Source organism: Amblyomma mixtum, chromosome 8, assembly GCF_055824585.1.
Source record: "Amblyomma mixtum isolate Tamu chromosome 8, ASM5582458v1, whole genome shotgun sequence".
NCBI lineage: Eukaryota > Metazoa > Arthropoda > Arachnida > Ixodida > Ixodidae > Amblyomma > Amblyomma mixtum.
The window spans coordinates 133,001,004-133,019,283 of NC_143019.1; the positions used below are offsets into that span (position 1 = coordinate 133,001,004).

Consider the following 18,280-nt stretch of genomic DNA (forward strand, 5'->3'; position numbering starts at 1 on the left):
ACAAGGCGCCGAGTTAGCCCGCACATTAGCTGCGAAAGATGATGTACATTAGCGTGAGTGATTCACTGTTTAAACAATTTCTTGTTCCACGTTGCTTGGGAAGAAGATATGATTGGCGTAATTCTGCGCGGACGCCGCAGTTTTCTTTCCCAAACGGCCTGGCGCTCCATCGCGCTCAATGCAGCCGAACGGAGAATGGGATCCAACATGCCGCCATTGGTAGTCGTATCCTCACCCTGAAAGCGACGCTTACCTTAAAGGCACCCTATTGACATCGACTGTGTAGGGCACTCCTTTGGCTACTTCTAAAAGCACGGCCAGTGTGCGGCAGCACGTACAAATTGAGGGAAAAAAATAAGGATAAGAAAACAGACGATAACGTGGGTGCTCGACAATGATCATTTTTTAACAGCTGGAAAGGCCAGCTCGTTGTGCAACCAAAAGCTTCCCTGCCCACACCACAGCTGCGCTCCGCGTCAGCCGTCGGAGACAAGATTCGCCACAGTTGCGCATGCGTGAAACCGAGTGACGTCACACGCGGCACAACTAAAAAAAAATAAAAGACAAACAGTGCGCCAGGAAACTTCCCCATCTCGGTGGACAGCCGATCCGCGCCTTAAGGGAAGGGAAATGTAAAGAAAATTTGTTTTAAGGAAAGGAAACGAGCCTGCCTCTTTCATATCTGGGTGGATACCCGAACCGCGCTGTAAGGGCCTTAAGGAAGATGAAATGAAATGAAAATTGCTTTTAAGGAAAGCAAATGCCTGTCTCCCATATCTTGGTGTACACCCGAAAGGAATGAACACCACAGTACATCTTCCTAAAGCAACCTTCTAAGACAGCGCCGTATTCACTACACCCGCGTCTCCTCCTCCGCCTCCGTACAGGCATTGTGTGGCAGTGCGTGGCTGTGTGTGGAGCTAAGCCACTGCCTAAATTTTTCTTGGCGGCAGTGGCCAGCGGAGCCCTGGACTGAGGGCAACCGACCACTGATTAGAGGCGGACGACTTCGACAGAGAAGGCTCCTGGGGGTAGAACCAAAACGTCTCTGAAGATGCCCCCAAACCGCAGGAAAAACCATTAGTGTAAATAAAGTTTTCCCTTCCTTGGGGGAGATAGATGGACTGCTGACAAAATTTTATTGCAATGTTGCAGACTCTGCGGCTTTTTTGCTGGTATGAGTGCTTGCCTACGATCGAGCATTTATGAAAACTCTAGGGCAGGGCACGCCCAAAAAATTACTTTATTTTTCTTGTGCAAAAGTATGCATATGTCAGACAGGCCAGAGCCTAAACGACAGCTCCAGAGAACATAGAAATTGCATGAAGCATTTAGAGCAAGTAATTTGAGCTGTTTTTCGAGATAAGCCAAATTCACCTGAACAGTAACCAAAACAAACGCGAAGGTTTTTTGGTTTTGGTTTTATTCGGGTTTAACGTCCCAAAGCGACTGAGGCTATGAGAGACGCCGTAGTGAAGGGCTCCGGAAATTTCGACCACCTGGGGTTCTTTAACGTGCACTGACATCGCACAGCACACGGGCCTCTAGAATTTCGCCTTCAAGAAATTCAGCCGCCGCGGCCGGGATCGAACCCGCGTCTTTCGGGCCAGCAGCCGAGCGCCGTAACCACAGCCACCGCGGCGAAGATTCTTATCCGCATAAGCCTCTGTGCTATCCATGCTGTTATATGTTACGCTTTAGATGTGAGTCAGAGGAACTGTGACTCACCATGTTCGAAAATATTAAGAGAATAACTGAGTCAATATCACCTTCTAAACTATGGATTTATGTTTTTAAGATGTGAGCCCCTATATCTAACCCAGTTCTCATACAAAAACGCAATATGTGCAGTACTATTTTCAGTTCCGGTTATGAAAATAATGCTTAAAGTCATTATGCTGGAAGTGAAGACCAATACAATTACAACATTCACGATGTGCATTCAGGAACGCTGGGGTGCATCACCAACAAAGCAAAGAAATGCTGATTGGATGATTTGATGAGAAGCACTTACGGAACTTTTTTTCTCGTGTTCCCACTTCAGAAGAGAAAAAGCAGCCTTGGAAAAAAGTACGTGACCTGGATATGATTGCACTTTTTTTTTAGCATGATAGATTCATAACTAGTAGTCGTTTACGGCCTGCGCCTGCCATTTCACTTATAATAAGAATTTCACGGAGCCGACACCAACTAGCCCAATTAAACACTTTAGAGTTCAACGTCCTAAAGGTGCATCCCTGCTTCCTAGGCGAAGGGGCTAGAGGTCCTTTAGTTATCGTCTTCTCGGCTCGGATCAGCCGCCGTTCTCTTAATAGCCTGTACACTCCACCTCAGAGTATCGCTGTAGAAAAAATAAATTAAGCCACACGCAAAACAGTGGAAGGTACGAGGCTGAACCTGACAAGGGAGGCTCTGATAAATTAATGGGGCTCATTTTGATCTGTACATCCGGATGATATGACTCATAAGAAATAATTTGGTTTAGTTTTGGCTTGTCGATTTGCTCAGACCGAAAAACCTCACTTACTTATTGACTATAAAAAGTGTGACTCAGAGCCGTGTTTTGTTAAATACTTCATTGTAGGTGCAAGCATCAATTATCATGCAACACAGGTTGCCGCAATGAAGAAAAATAGCCCCAGCACGGCTGGCTATTTTTCACTATCTGGTTCTTACCTCCTGTGTCATAATGGCCGTTGTTGTTTTTAGAAAATAAATTAGTGCAACATTACCGCAACAGGTTTCTGTGGTTCTCTACACCGTCCCTTGTGTGCTGTGCGCTCCACGTATGCCGATGAGAAACATTTCCGGAATCCGAACATACGAAAAGTGCTGCAACACCTGTGATGCGAATTCTTGGGACCGTGTTGGAAACTAATGGGAATTTCATTTCTTCATGATGCTTTCTTTAAACAGAAAAACTAAGTATTACGTTAGATTATCGTTAGCATAAATGCTATGGTAAATTTTAATTAAATGTTGTATATGCCAGTACGAAATTTTTGTGTCTCCATCTGTCGTCCTCTGGTGCTGGGGCTCCCTCTGTTCAAATTGTATAAAATTACGTGTATAGTGTCTTTCTTACACTGTCGCTAAACAAATGGCGCAAAATGCTGAAGAACGCTGAACAGGTGTGTACAACTGCATATTTTGGTGCATTATTTCAGCCACTTGATTACTTTTTACAATGGCAAGGAATGTATGGCTTTCTCATGTATTGGGCGGCCATCTGTCCCTCTTGTGATGAGCCCTTAGTAACATGATCGGGACTATGCTGGAAACAAATTTTAGGTCTTGAAGACACACGGAAAAATTTTCGGAGCAATAAAACTGAATGAAGACACAACACAGAGCGCGAACTTACAACTGATTTTTGGGTGGAGCGGGATTCCTTTTATACAGAGGGTACATTCGCGAGCAAAAAATATTAGTACAATGACGTCACCGTAGCGGGAATAATTGCACCGTGCGGCTGGAGCAGGGCCGTGCTTTGGGAACACACCTGGCATTTATGTTATCTGCATGTTGGTAACCGCAGCGTCGAGAACTGCTACCTGCGGCTCCGGTAGTGCGTCACTAGCGCTAATCGTTTTTACTGGCGACTGTACACAAGTGCCACCTGTGGCACACAAAGATCAAAGGCGAAAGAAAACAGAGGAAAAGGAAGAAAAATAGAAACAAGAATCAACACAAGCAAGTCTACACAACAAAACGGAGCAAAGTTAACTCGATAGCTGAAGCAATTCCTGTTCTTTAGCTGACAGGGACCACAACACGTTGCTGATGTAGCTGTCAGCCCCTGCAGATTTGGTTTCGATCGCTTCGACTGCTCCATGCGACCTAAACTATTAGTGGCTTTTATTATTTGCCTACTGTCAACTCTCGAGCAAGGAAATGACAAGCCTTTCATTTCTTACGCGCAGCAACGACGTCGACGAGAAGACGTCTCACATGCAGCACGCGAGGGAAGTGCAATATAGAAGGGGCGTCTTAGTGCGTCCATTAATTTGCATTTGTAAACTCACGGGTGTATGGAATCCCTGTGAAAAGGAATGATGTCGTTGGCCCACCGATGCGTCCAGTATTTCCTACCAGAGTACTCGCAAAGGGACATCTTGCAGCTGGATAGACACCTGAAACACCAGAAAGCATATAATTTGCCGAAATCAAAGAGGACAAACAATGCCTTACCACAGGCTTCTTCTTAGGGGAATCGCAACTAGTGCATGGAAATCGCTTACGCAACTGTGTATGCCTTTCCTGCTCAAAGCACCGGATGACCGCGTCCGACAGAAGCCACGTCTGGCAATTGCGTTCTCATGCGGGGCTGCCAAAATTGAGCGCGATAAAAGGACCGGAAGGCCTTTATATGTCTCCGAATGTGGTGTCCGTTCTGAGATAACGGAACGAAGCAGCAGCAATCAGCTATGCCCCAAAGCCACTAGGAAATTAATCTCCTTTCTTATGTCAGTTCGCGGCGCTGGCGGTAGTCCAGACCGCGCTTTCTGTCATTAATGTCGATTCTGTGGGCGCCTGTATACATTTATAAGCACGGGACTGCGCAACGCAAACATTGACATCAAGAGCAGAAGGACTGTAGTGAATCTTTACGATGTGCCGCTGCTATCTTCTGCACCCCGCGGGTAGGCCTCATCCTGCCCCCGGGTTTTCTTCGGAGCATGGAGCGTGCAAAAACGCATCAACCGTCAATCCTCTCAGTTCGTCACGTGTTCGGCTAAGGTTTTATATGAAATCCAACTTGGCCTATGAGAAAGTTTACAAAGGCCAAACGGGGCGATGTAAAAAAAAACAACAACCAAGAGAGAACCATTTTTTGATAATGGAGCGAAGTAGGTGTAATTTACCTTTACACTATGGCGCGTGACTTTTGGCTGCGCGTGATAACCTTTGCCAGACATTGCTGGCAAGAACAAAACTTTTAACCGAAATCGTGACCAGACGGCACATGCGCTTGCTGAGGCTGTTAGTGCGCAAGCACTCGTATGATCGTCAGAGCATAGCAAAAACCTTGGTTCTGCATCGCTCATTGACATAACAACTGTGCCGTCAAGCGGCAAGAATTTGGCTCTGGCCAACCACAAAATTTGTCCTTAGCCAACTTGATCAAAATCGATGTCCAGCCATAATTGACCATGGCCGACACGATGGGTACCTCTAAACTTGCCCCGGATCATTTCCAAAATTTTCTCGGGCCACCCCCAAAAAAGTAGTTCAGGCCTTCTGGATTTGCGCAATCTCTTTGCTATTATGTTGCATGTGGCGTCCCTATATACGTCACCGGACTTTCACCCGTCACGCATTGGTTTCCGCAGTTAAACCCTTGCTAATTTTTAAGCAAAAAAAGAAATGATTGTGCCAGTGATACTTCCATCAAATTTGATAAGGAAGAAAACAGGTTTATCAATGCTTTGGCAGGGAAGAAAATAAAAACATGCATGTTCTTTTGACTCCTCGCGCTCTCCACGTCCATATTGTGTTGAGCAGTCCATTGCTTAACCAGGAGAACACATCATGGCATATTACGTTAACAACGTAACAGTTACGAACAGAAAACTTTGGAGAACTAAACTTTTTTTTTACAGTAGAAACTGCTCAGGTCGTTGACTACAATACTATTCAGAAGAGTAAGAAGAATGCCCTTTAACCTTGTGACACTATTATTTGTACGTGACGCGTTAATCACGGTTTCTTGACGCAAAAACAAGGGGCACGTGCAGGGTGCTGATGGTGAGCGAAGTCGTAAGAAATGTTATGCACAGCTCGTTTTAGTCGATGAGAGCTGGTCGCAAGTTGTGTGTGGAAATGTGTTAGGTGCGTAGGTTTTTTAAAAAAACCTACTTAGAGTAATCAAGTAGTTCTTGTCAAGGAGTTTCAATCAAAGAGTTTCTTGTCCCCAGTCCAGAATTAATCCAATCACTTTCGCAATCTAGTGGACTCAGTGATCACAGTCTCTTGTTTTTCGACCTAACCATTGAAATCTCCGCCCACCAACCATCCGTCAAAGACATCCGCGATTATCGTTATGCCGACTTAGCGAGTGTGAACTCCGACCTTGAACCATTTTTCGCTGCTTTCCTCCTATCCATGTCTACGAGATCCGTTAATGAAAACTGGCGCCTTTTTAAGCACAAACTTTTGTCGCTCATTGACGCTTACGTACCACTCATATGCATCCGCAGCGACGCCACTAAGCCTTGGTTTTGGAATGCTTTGCGCAAATTATCGCGGAAAAAAAAACGCCTCTTCCGTAATGCAAAAAATTCTACATCATCGGTGAAATGGAACAAATACTTCGCCAGTCTTCGCGAATACACTCAGCTATTACGGTCGTATAAAAGAAAATTTTACAATCATGATCTCCTAGACATAATGCGCTCTAACCCAATGAAATTCTGGAATCTGATAACGCCCAACAAAAACAGCTCATACAACATATCTTTGAAAAGACAAAATGGCACACACGTTCCGCTTTCCGAATGCTCTGATACTATGAATTCCTACTTTACCTCAGTCTTCAGCCACGAACTACCGGACAACAGGATTACTTTACCGCAACTTAATTTTGCTTCAATGCCACCTGTTACCATCACAACTGAGGGAATTTCTAAGCTCATCGAAAATTTCAAGCCGTCTAGTTCCCCGGGACCGGACAACATACCCTCCAAAATCCTAAAAGGAACCAAAGAATTGTCTAGCCAAATCCCTCAGCTCATTTTCGACCAATCTCTAAAGACCGGCCAAATTCCGGACGATTGGAAAACAAGCAAAGTTGTGCCCTTTTTTAAGACCAGTGACCGCTCTGACCCCTCGAATTACCGTCCCATTTCATTAACATGCATCTCGTGTAAACTCTTTGAGCATATACTGTACTCCAATATTGCAAATCACCTCGATAAAAACTCTTTTTTCTTTCTCAAACAGCATGGTTTCAGGGCAGGCTTCTCATGTGAAACACAACTCTTCCAATTCACAACTGATCTTCATCTAAGTCTAGATTCTTTATTTCAAACAGACGCCATTTACCTAGATTTCTCTAAAGCATTTGATCACGTTCCTCACCAACGCCTCATCAGTAAACTGGCATGCCTGTCACTCGACCCTCTAGTCTTTTCCTGGATTCGCTGCTTCTTGACTAATCGCTCGCAGTTCACCGCCATCGCTAATCACGCATCTGCAACTCCCGTAGTTATCTCCGTTGCGCTTCTCTTCCTAATCTTCATCAACGACCTGCCATCTGGAATCTCGCCATCTGTCCGTCTTTTTGCGGATGATTGCGTCATTTGTCGCCGCATATCTGATAGCACTGACCAGGAATTATTACAGGACGAGCTAAATAAAATACAGAAATGGTCAACACTTGTTGGGCTAGTTGGTAGGACGTGCTTCTGAACGAACCAGCACAAAGAAAACACAACGGACAAGAAAAAGGCGGAACACGACGGACAGGAGCGCTGAACTTACAACTTTATTTCGGAAGTACAGATGCAACGTATATACAGGGTGTTTCACCTAAGACTTTCTGCAATTTTTAAAAATAAGCTATTTGAATTAGATGCGCGCTTTTTCTGGCATAGCATTGTCAGTGGTGTTGTACATCATAATGCAGCTAAGACGTGCTAACTATCAGGCTTGTTAACCAATATTTAATAGTTAACTTTTAAACTATTACCGTTGGGCTCCCTAATTGTTTAGAGGCATGCAGCCCACCGTAAGTAATGTCCATATCCGTTTTTAGAATTTCGAGAACGCGATTATCCTCGGCGCTGTGGCCCAACAAATTTCGCCTACATCGCGCCAAAATACATGCGGTTTGAGAAGCTTGCAGGCAAAGCAACCTCTCCAGTGCACGTAACTCGTCGAAATAGCCAAAATTTGTTGGGCCACAGCGCCGAGGATAATCGCGTTCTCGAAATTCTAAAAACGGATATGGACATCACTTACGGTGGGCTACATGCCCCTCAATAATTAAGGAACCCAACGGTAATAGTTTAAAAGTTAACTATTAAATATTGGTTAACAAGCCTGATAGTTAGCACGTCTTAGCTGCATTAGGATGTACTACACCACTGACAATGCTATGCCAGAAAAAGCGAGCATCTAATTCAAATAGCTTATTTTTAAAAATTGCAGAAAGTCTTAGGTGAAACACCCTGTATACAGCCATGTCAGGGGGGCGTACCACACAAGGAAAGCAAGAACAAGTGGAATCTACAAGATCATGGTGAGACAAGCAGCACAAGCAAACCAATGATCTTAACTAATATAACACGTGAAGGTGATAAGTTTCATTGGAGGCAAGAAGAACAACAGGGGAAAAAAACAGGGAAAAAATGGCAGACCTCATGAAGATGAAAATTGATACTGATAACAAGAACCGATAAAAACAAAAAGGTAAAAAAACCAATAAAAGCGATAAAAGCAATAAAGTTAACAGGGCAAGGGAAATGAAAAAGATAAGATGCCAACAAGTAACACGGCAAAAATACTAACAGCTAAAATTGAGAAAACATCGCGGAAAAACTTACAGCTAAAAAGTAAAACCCACAGAAACATAAGGTTAAGCTTTGTGTCTCGAATTTTGTGCCAGATAGGAGAGTTCTTCCTCAGATAGCGACACTGAAGGCTTGCTAATGCACTTTTCTTTTAACGCAGCTATTGTGATTGCCTCAACTATTTCACGGGGCTTCGTGCTTCAGATTGTGGCTATTACCCGAGTTTTTTCAAAGTGCAGCAAACAACCTGTTTCTACATCTTTGCAATCCCTGCAATGGATACCGATATGACGGAACTTTTGGACATTTGCGTTGTAATCATGTTCTTCTATTCTTTCATTTAAAGAACGCCCTCTCTGTCCAATATACTGCTTCCCACAGGACAAAGGGATGGAATAGACAACTGAATCAGTACATTGCACAAAATTCTTCTGGTGTCTGATATTGCATTTACCCTCTTTTTTACCTGTATCCTTGACCTTTCGGCAAAGCTGGGAAAGTCGCTTTGGGGCACTAAAGACGACTTCAACTCCAACACGTTTGCCAATTTTCTTCATGTTGTGCGAAATGAGATGCCAGTAGGGCATAACAGCGACTTTCTTTCTATTGGCGTTGTCAGTCGTGCAGTCGAATCGGGTCATTTTGATTTTTTAAGCATTGCTTCAGCGACTGAGGCTATAAACTTAGAGGGGTAGCCAGCATTTTCGAATCTAATTGTTTGCGCTAAAGAACTGGTCTCAATTTTGTGTCCACACGATTTTACCAGTGCATTTCTAAAGATTCCTTGAACTGCATTCCTTTTAACCAACTTAGAGTGGGCTGAGTCAAAAGGAAGTGCCTGCTTCTTGCCCCTTGGCTCATAAGACCAGCATATGTGATCACACTTGAAATGAAGGCCCAATTGTAAAAATCTCAAGGACCCATTATTCGGAAGTTCATGTATAAGGGTTAAAGGAGATAAACATTCAAAGAAAATGGCCAATGTTTTCGAGACCTTAATGCTGAGCGGAAGGCTTAATGGTGAGGCTGAGGCTGAGGAATGCTGAGGCTTAATGCTGAGCGGAAGTTTATGATTCAATATCTACAAAGGCATTTCGTTGCAGTTTTTAATGAATAAATTTCTGTAATCCTTAACCTAGGCCGTTATAGCCACGCTTAATTTTCTTGGGCAACAGTATTAAGTTTCAGGCTACTTGGAAAATTTTAAGTTACTGTTATGACATATTGTTAGAAATGGTCCAATATTCCCGTAGCAAAATATCTGTCTTAAAATTTTCTGCTCATGCCCACAAAGCAAAGTCTTGCATAGACCCCCAATACGGTCGTTTTGGACAGTAACTCAGATCTTAACTGAGTGCTAACGTTGTGAACATGATGAGGGGAACCGTCTAATCTTCTGATGTATAGCGGAATCTTGCTTTTAAATTTTCTTCGCCGCTGGCAGCGACTAGTTAAAGGTGCACTGAAGAGGAATCTGAACTCGTCCTTTTGCCACGGGAACTCGATCTACACGTTCTGAGCATTCTTAGAAATTTCGATTTATGGCCCTGCGTGGCCGATTTTCCTAATTAAATCGAATTAACGTCCGGCTCCCACCTTTTTTTTCGAAATCTCCCCCGTACGGTGGGCGGAGTCGACCAACGCGTGGAGTGCCTTTCAGCCAAGCCGCGCAAGCGCGAGTACCGCAGAAGTACATTCGCAGGCTTTCCTCACATGTGCCGGTGCTGTTACTCTCCCAAGCTTGAGATTTAAGAAGGCAGCGCGCTCAAGCGCTGCATGGCACGAATGGCAATTTAAAAGCCTTCTTGAAAAATTGTTTTCAACTGAAGCCTAGATCAATTTGAATAGGGTAGATTCGCATTGGTTTCATGCCAATTTCTCGCTGCGAAAGTTTTGTTTAACTGCAGTACATTCAATCAACGCTATCAGCCCAATGTGAAACACCAGACAAATTTCTATGTGTACACCCATGATCACTGACAAGGCACGAAACGCTCTCCAAGTACCTGGGGAATGAATTTGCTCGATTCAACAGAGCGTACTGCTTTTATAGTGCAAGCTGGTCTAAATTTTCGGGGCCCTTCACTCCGGCGTCCCTCATAGTCTGACTCGCTTTGGGACACTAAACTCCCGCAAAATAATAAACCCTAGGGAACAACAGTTCTCTTTTCTTTTTTCTTCGTGGGTTCTACAAGTTCCTCTTTTTTTCTGCATAACCTACTTCGATTGTTTCTGATACGGAGGCGAGCAGCTGCGTGGGATATCCCGCCTTCACAAGACTACCGGTTTGGGGATCAAAACTTTCTTGCGTACAGTGGATACAGGATATACTTAGCGTATGTTATAGCATGAATTAGCCATGGGACGTTTAAACAGCTTTGAATGTGTCAAAGCAAACGGAAGCAATGCCTTCTTGCTTCACGGCTCGTAGGGCCAGGAACTGTGATTTGGCAACATTCCAAGTTTTATTTCGAGGAATTGAATCACATCGTTTTCGAGCACTTCACTAGTTAGGGTGAGCGGATGAAAGCACTGAACAAAAATATCGTTTATCTGTGGCATGACTGCGTCAAAATAATTTCCGCTGGTGTCAAACGTGACAAGAAAATCGTCAAGACAGCGAAAACACTGCAAAAGCTGCCAAAAGCCGCACAGTTCCTTTTAGAAATGACATACCAGCTGAGCTAACATGATATACATTGAGTTAGCTGTGCAATGGAATGTGTGAGAACGCGTCCGCATTTGCCTCAGGTCGTCTGTTGCGATATTGCCACCTGCAGCGAGACGCAGCGAGCAAGAGCATTCATTTTTGCATGCAAGCGGCTTCCGATATAGAAATGGACTGGTCATGCTCCATTAAGCCCTTAAGCGGCAAATGATACGAGAACACTGAATTCACGACAAAATGTATTTGTGAAAAAAAAAAATATATCTGTGAAATTGTTTTTTCCCAAATACTAATGCCAAATCCTCTTATTCCAGTGTGACTACCCTCCTTCGGCTTTGCTAAGGGTTCGCGAGGCGTACGAATTGGCTTCTCGTGGCCATGAAATAACACTGCCCCCTACTCCGTTGGCAGATGCGTCTGCCTCTAATCCTATCGGCTTTGACGGATCGTAGAATGTTAGGAGACTATCTTGTGTGAGCCACCTTTTGCTTTTTTGAAAGCAACGCTCTTCGTCTTGTGACCAAAAGTAAGGCTGGTTTTAAAGTAGCCGTTAGAAAGGCCATAGTTGGCCGATATCTAATGAACAAAATTTCAATAAAATGTTAACATGCCTAGATAGACGTCCAGCTCGATTTAATTGCGTGGAGCCAGCGCTCTCTTTACTGCCTTCACTTCTTCTCGAGCTGCACGGCGCTGCAATCTTTCAAGAACTGATTCCACCCGAGCGAAGCACTCGTTGAGCAAATCTCCCAAAGTCACGACATCATCCAAGTAGCAAACAACACCGCGAGTCATTTGCGTATCTCATCCATAATGCACTGTATTGCAAGTGCACTTGAAATTCCACAAGGAATGCATACACACCATAGATGTGTCTTCATACACCTGAATTTGATTTTACGTGGTGGTCAGATCGATAACCGTTAACACATTCCCTCCTACTAACACAGTGAAGATGTCTTCTATATACAGGCAGAAAATATTGGCCAGTATTTATATCCCGGTTCTGAAGAGAAATATTTTAGTCTCCACGAAAATACCTCTTCATCTTCCTTCATCTTCCAACGCCACCAGTGACGTTGCCCACTCACTCTGCAGGTCTTGCTGGAGAACTCCTCCTTCCTGCAATGTCCGAAGCTCCTCCTCAACAGCGTCTCCCAGCGCGTAAATAACTTCCCTGGCTTCTCAAAATGTTCTGGCTTTGCAAAATGATGTTTGCTTGATTTTTAGTTTGCAAATGAGCGCCGCCGTAAGTTTTTGGGTCAAGCATGCAGCTCTGCAGCTCCGATTGTGCTTGTAGCCGCAGCTTCCCGTATGTTTGCTCGTTCACGATGGGTACCGCGGTCCCTGTACCTATATGCGCAGGCACTGCCTCTCGGCAGAGTTTTAGGCGTACTTTCTAGGATTGTAGCTAGTGCTTGGTTTCGTACACGTCAAAAAGACTCATTTCGTCATGCCCATGCTCAGCTTCCAGCACGTTTACCGCTTTGCCTTTTTCTGCACGCATGCCCTTTTTCGACACCCCACGTCCTTGCACCAGTGACACCTTCCATTACGGCCCTTGCTTACAGTATCGTTCTTCTTGTCCCTGCATTTATGGCAAGTTCCGTTCGTGAGAACTTTTGAAGGTACGTTCCCATTGGCCTTGTGTTTCCTTCGGTTTTTCTTGCTGACGGCGTTTATGCCGCTTTCTGCATACTCGCTGCCTTCCGACGGTGTGAAGCATTTCCATTCTTTCTTGGCCTGTTCCGTGTCTCTTGCAAATTCACAAGCAGTCTCGAAGCTCAGCTTTTCTCCACTAGTGCTGCTCGAATAGCAGAGTTGCTTAGTCTCGCTACGAACGCGCCGTGCGATGTGTCGTCCAGGATATTCCCCAATGCGCACTTGGCGTTAAAGTGTCGTAGTTGCATGGCAAACGTTGAAACTAACTCCGTTTAAATTTGGAACTTCCGGTTGAACGTAAATTGCTCCTCTCTACAATTACTTGGTTCCCAGGTGCGTAGTGGGGTTAGGCATCTTCATTAGGTCCTGGAACGACTTGCCATCCCGACTTGCAGGCAGAAGCAGGTCTTTGAGGGCCTCGTATACGCGTTCCTTCCGACGGTAGCTGTGAAAGCGGACTTCTCTAGACTGCCGTCTTCAATTTGTGTCACGGTCCAAAAGTACACTGTAAACAGGAATCAACCCAATTGGTAGTTTAAATGATTGTCGTCGCGCTTTAAACTCTATATGTGAAATTGTTTACGCCATCGAAATGAAGTAAAAATGTTTTAAACAAGTTATTTTACCCCATGCACTGAATAATTTGGCATAAAGGAGAATTCTCCTGCTTATAAATACAATTTTGAAATGGAGTTTCTTGGTCTCAGTGCACACCGAGCCCTTAATGGAGTAAAAAAAATACCATTTTGCGCCGTTCGTACCGCCATCTGACGTCTCTTCTGCTCCTGGTTAGTCGGCTGATAATGGCTGTGAGTGACGAACCCGTGGTTACTATGGTCGCTAGATCTCTGCTCACTTTTGCCCCTTCACGGGCGCCTGCCGCGGTAAAAGATATCGGCTTGTCGCCGTTTCCGCTACAGTAAGCTACACAATTGAACAGCTCGTTTGAGGCTCCAGCCCTCCAACAATACTTGACCTTCCTTTTTTGTGTCGTTACTCCGTTTGTGCCGTTACCCCGTTCCTCTTTGACCTCATTCTCACACCTTTTTCCTGTGTGGTTCTCTAGGTGCGTTGTAGCAGACTATAGTAGATTGCGTCAACATGTAACTCTGATAGAAGATACCTTCAGCGCCGAGTTCTTGATTGACCTGGCAAGGCTACTTTTTTCTCCAGTCATATTTGGAACCATGCTTTATAGAAGTGAAGATGAAAGCAAACACTGCCATACGAGAATACCTTCAGGGACGCCCTCAATTTCAGTGTATTCTGCTCTGGTTTTGAGCGACATAAAGCGTGGTGCATGACCAAGAAAACTACTCTGAGACTCCTTTTTGATCTTTTATCTATTGGTTCTAATATTATATCACTTTATCTACAATCACAGGCAAACAAACGAGCTCCTAAAGCTAAAGCGGACGACGCTTCCGCGTACGCCGCCGCTGTGCTTGCAGACGGCGATGAGAACGCATGACGCGAGGTCACATCAGGGAAGCACAATTCCCCAAGCTGGGTGCCAGCGGACGCTGACGCTACCTGCACGTTTCCGCCACTGGCACTGCTGTAAGGATGAGCCTGAATGAGGATAAGCATGACGTCATTTTGGGCTACAATTCTGTTGGTAGTGGAAATTTTACTCTCTTGCGTTCCTAAATACCTCCTTTGCATAAAAGTCTATATAGAACACTCCATTGATATGCAGCAAATAAAACCACCTTTTGCGTATGCGCTATAGGAAAAGCTATTAAGTGGCATTTTGGCGTTTTTTTTTTGTTAACAGCGAAGTCGCAACGTTCAGCTTGCATGCCAAAGAGTTTATTCAATAATTTGGCACGCATGCCAAAGAGTTTATTCAATAAGAGGAGCTCGTGATGTTGCGTCCGACACTGCGTGCCCGTGCGTAGATCTTTTAGAGCACGTGACTTCACATTTAACAATGCTGCGAGCATGCAACTGGTTCTTTATCACTCGTGGCGTGGCAGGACTGAAGTGCCTCTCGGCAACGGACCACGCTACGCAGAGTGTATTAGTCCATTTATAAAGCGCTGCATCATGCGCAATACACAGAAACCTCTATATTTACCTTTTCTTTCTGTTCCGGGAAGCAAGGTTGTTGTCGAAACGAGCTGCAGTGCACACAGAACACAGATATTTGAAGCCCATGCCAGAAACCTTTCTTGTGACGAGTGACCAGTACAATATGGCACACTGTCACCAGCAAACATATGTGTTTTGAAACACATATGTGCTTTGAAAGCTTTGGTCTTGGATCGTCTGGTTGGGGCGACGGCAGGACTTTGGGCGCACAACGCAACAGTCGACAGAATTCCTTTGGAACCGCTTCCGCCACCAGCTCCCAAGGAAAGGCAAAGGGAAAGAAGTGGGCGTTTTTCCAGTTACCTTCCTCGGCAACGCGAATGTTCCTGCAGAAGTGGAGGCCGTATTACAGCATGGCCCCAAGTACAGCTTGGAACCAACGGTGGACAAGTATGACCTTCTAGCGTCCGTGCACAGAGTGGCCAACAAGGCCCCGGCTGAAAAGAGGACATCCTGCCTTTAGAAAGCGTAGAAAGCTTGCGAAAGAATTTCACCAAGAAGTCGCGTAGCTCAAAAGTTCTACGTGAAGTTGCCTGCTACTTCCAAGGAATAACCTTGCTCTTGTCCAGGCTGACAAGGAAGGTGGCTTCACCGTACTTCCGCAGAGCCTATTTCAAGAAAAAGCCATCAGTGCCGTGAGTAAGAACTTTAAGCCTGTATCTCAAAAACCTTCCAAAGTTAAGAGCATGGCACTGGCTCTTTTAGATAAACTCCACCTACAGAAGCTATAAAAACAGGTGCTGGGATGTGATTTGAACGTTCTGAGCATCTTCTTTTCGGCAAAGACGCATAAAGACCTGTGCCCATTCAGGGCTATTGTTACAGAAAGACGAAGCTGGCAGGCCCAAGTCAGAAAGTTCCTTATAACACATTTGGGACAACTAAAGCCTGAGGATCCTTTCCAGATAGCTGGGTCTCACACCTTGGTTGCAGCATTGAATTCTGGTGCTCCAAGTGCCAACTGTGCGTTGTCCGTCGACGTGGAAGAGTTGTTTTACTCGATTCCGCATGATGAACTTTTCAGTGCAGTAAGAGAACTGATTGACGTTGCCGGCGTGGTTGGTTTCCAGAATACCTGTGGTGTGTCTCCTGATTCTTTTATGGAGCTGCTCGGTTTTTATCTTGATTCTACTTTTGTTTCCTTTGGCGAGAAATTGTATGTGCAGAAAAAAGGAATTTGTATAGGTTCCAGTGTCGCGCCAGTGCTGTGTGAAATATTTCTTGCGCGTCTAGGTCGAGTGCTCGAGCTCAAGCTAACCCAACCTTTCATAGCAAAGATCATCAGATATGTAGACGACTTTTTAATTATTTTGAAACTTTCTTCTCATGACTCTTTGACAGAAGTAGCTGGCAAGATCTTAAGTGTATTCTCGAACTGTTCACAATTTCTTAAATTCACTCTAGAACTTCCACAAAACGGATCTATTCAGCTCCTGGATTTAAAGTTATCTTTTAACAGAAGTCATCATGTGTGCTGGGCCTTCCAACCTAGGTCAAAGAAAGCATTGCTGCCTTTTGATTCCTCCCACTCCAAGGTGGTAAATCGGGGTATTGCCTCCTCCTGTTTTAGATCCGCAGTTTTAAAATCATGCACTCATATGTTGAAGTCCAGTTTTTCCCTTCAAGTAGAGCGGTTGGAAAAGGCAGGGTACTCGATGTTTTTGTTAACCGCGCTTGCTGAAACAGTGTCCAATAAGCTCTGTAAAAAGAAAAAAGAAGTTGCTTCCCGAGAACCAGCCGGTTAGAAAAAAGTGGAAGTCATGCCCTACCTGCACAGGGTTTAAGATAATCTCAAAAAGATTTCAGGCAAATATGGCATCGACGTTGTATTTTCGGCACCCTGTAAGCTCTCTAGATTATGCAATCTAGTGGGAAAAGGGGACTCGAATCGAGGAACTCGCGGCAAGAAACACTTGGAAGAAAATAAGCGTGTCGCATGTGCAACAGGGGTAATCTACAAGATCCCCCTCAGTTGTGGGCGTTTTTATATTGGACAAACCGGTAGGTGCTTAAATGATCGCTTGAGAGAACACGCGCGTTCCTTGGGGGAGGCGGGGGGTTCGAATCTGTCTGTTCATTGCCGCAGGTGTCGGGGTTGTTGCCCTCAGTTCAGCCAGACCCAGATTGTTGGAAGAAGGAAGGGGCAGCTTGGGAGAGAGATTGTAGAGGCCATTGCCATCTTGCGCTCGCAACCGGATGAATGCGTTAGTTCGCCTTCGGTTTCCATCCTCCAAAAAGAACTGGGTTTCCTTGACAGGTAACAGGTTGGGTGGCTTCCTTTTGACGTTCTTTTCCTTCTTTTGTCTTGTGGTTTTTATGCTTCCATATGCGGTCGACGGTTTTTAACACTTCTGATATCTGTAGATTGTGACTCGCATGATGAGCATCGCACAACGTTTTAATACTTCTGATTTCTGTAGATTGTGACTCGCATATCTTCCATGTGCATTGTTGTCAGTTAGGTGTTGTTATCTGTTGCTTTTCACTCATTCTTTTTTACCCGATTGCAAGATCACACGTGCCTCTGTCTTTATAAAGCCATGAAGTTTCAAATAGAATTTTAGTTGCAAGTACGGCCCTGTGTCGTCTTCTTTCTCTGTCCCGTGTCCGCTGCGGTGTCTAGCTCCTTCATATCTCGCAAACTATATTCATATGCGTCACGTGCTAAAGAAGCGGCATCACACTTTATATCAATCAATCAATCAATCAATCAATCAATCAATCAATCAGTTTATTCTGCACCGCAAGGACATTTTACAGATTCAGGCCTGCCGAAGCCTCATTGGGCTTGTATGGCAGCGCCTGGCAGGAGGCGGCAAGTCGCGTGCGGCGCTTTACAAACTAAGATTAGCAGAAAGCAACAGAAAAATAGGAACAGCAAAAAAAACGTTCAAACACATCACACTTCACAGTTAACTGGAAAAAACGCTGAATCCACTAAACTACACGAACAACAAATGTATATCAGGCAATGTAGGCGATGAAAGTCCAGGAATATGACCACGAAAGGAACGACGAGACAAAACAGGCGATAAATAATACCAAAAAATGAAGTTCAAGGTCAGATGAAAACAGATGAACGCAATAGTTTTTTTAGTTTATAATTTGTACTCACAGAAAATGCACTTGACGGCAACACATTTAGTGAAGAAGGAACATAGAATGCACGAGTTCTTTTACCATAGCGAGTGGAGCCGCGGGGAATACTATATCTCTCTTTTGGTCTGAGAATTCTGCTCGGAACATACTCAAATTTATACGCACTTTCCCAAAAATGTTTGAGTACAACCGTTTCAGATAAGACAGCATTAAAGTTTGGGAGCCTTAGAAAACTAAAAACATC

At 44.6% G+C, this 18,280-nt stretch overlaps 1 protein-coding gene across 1 annotated transcript in view; it reads right to left on the reverse strand.

The window, feature by feature from the left end:
- LOC149334514 (thiopurine S-methyltransferase-like) overlaps positions 1 to 18,280 on the reverse strand; it is a 69,666-nt gene that overhangs the window by 38,133 nt on the left and 13,253 nt on the right. Inside the window, exon 2 of the mRNA XM_089556257.1 lies at positions 4,026 to 4,133. Coding sequence (XP_089412383.1) covers positions 4,026 to 4,114 — 89 coding nt within the window. The 5' untranslated portion in view covers positions 4,115 to 4,133. The remainder of the gene's footprint in view (positions 1 to 4,025; positions 4,134 to 18,280) is intronic.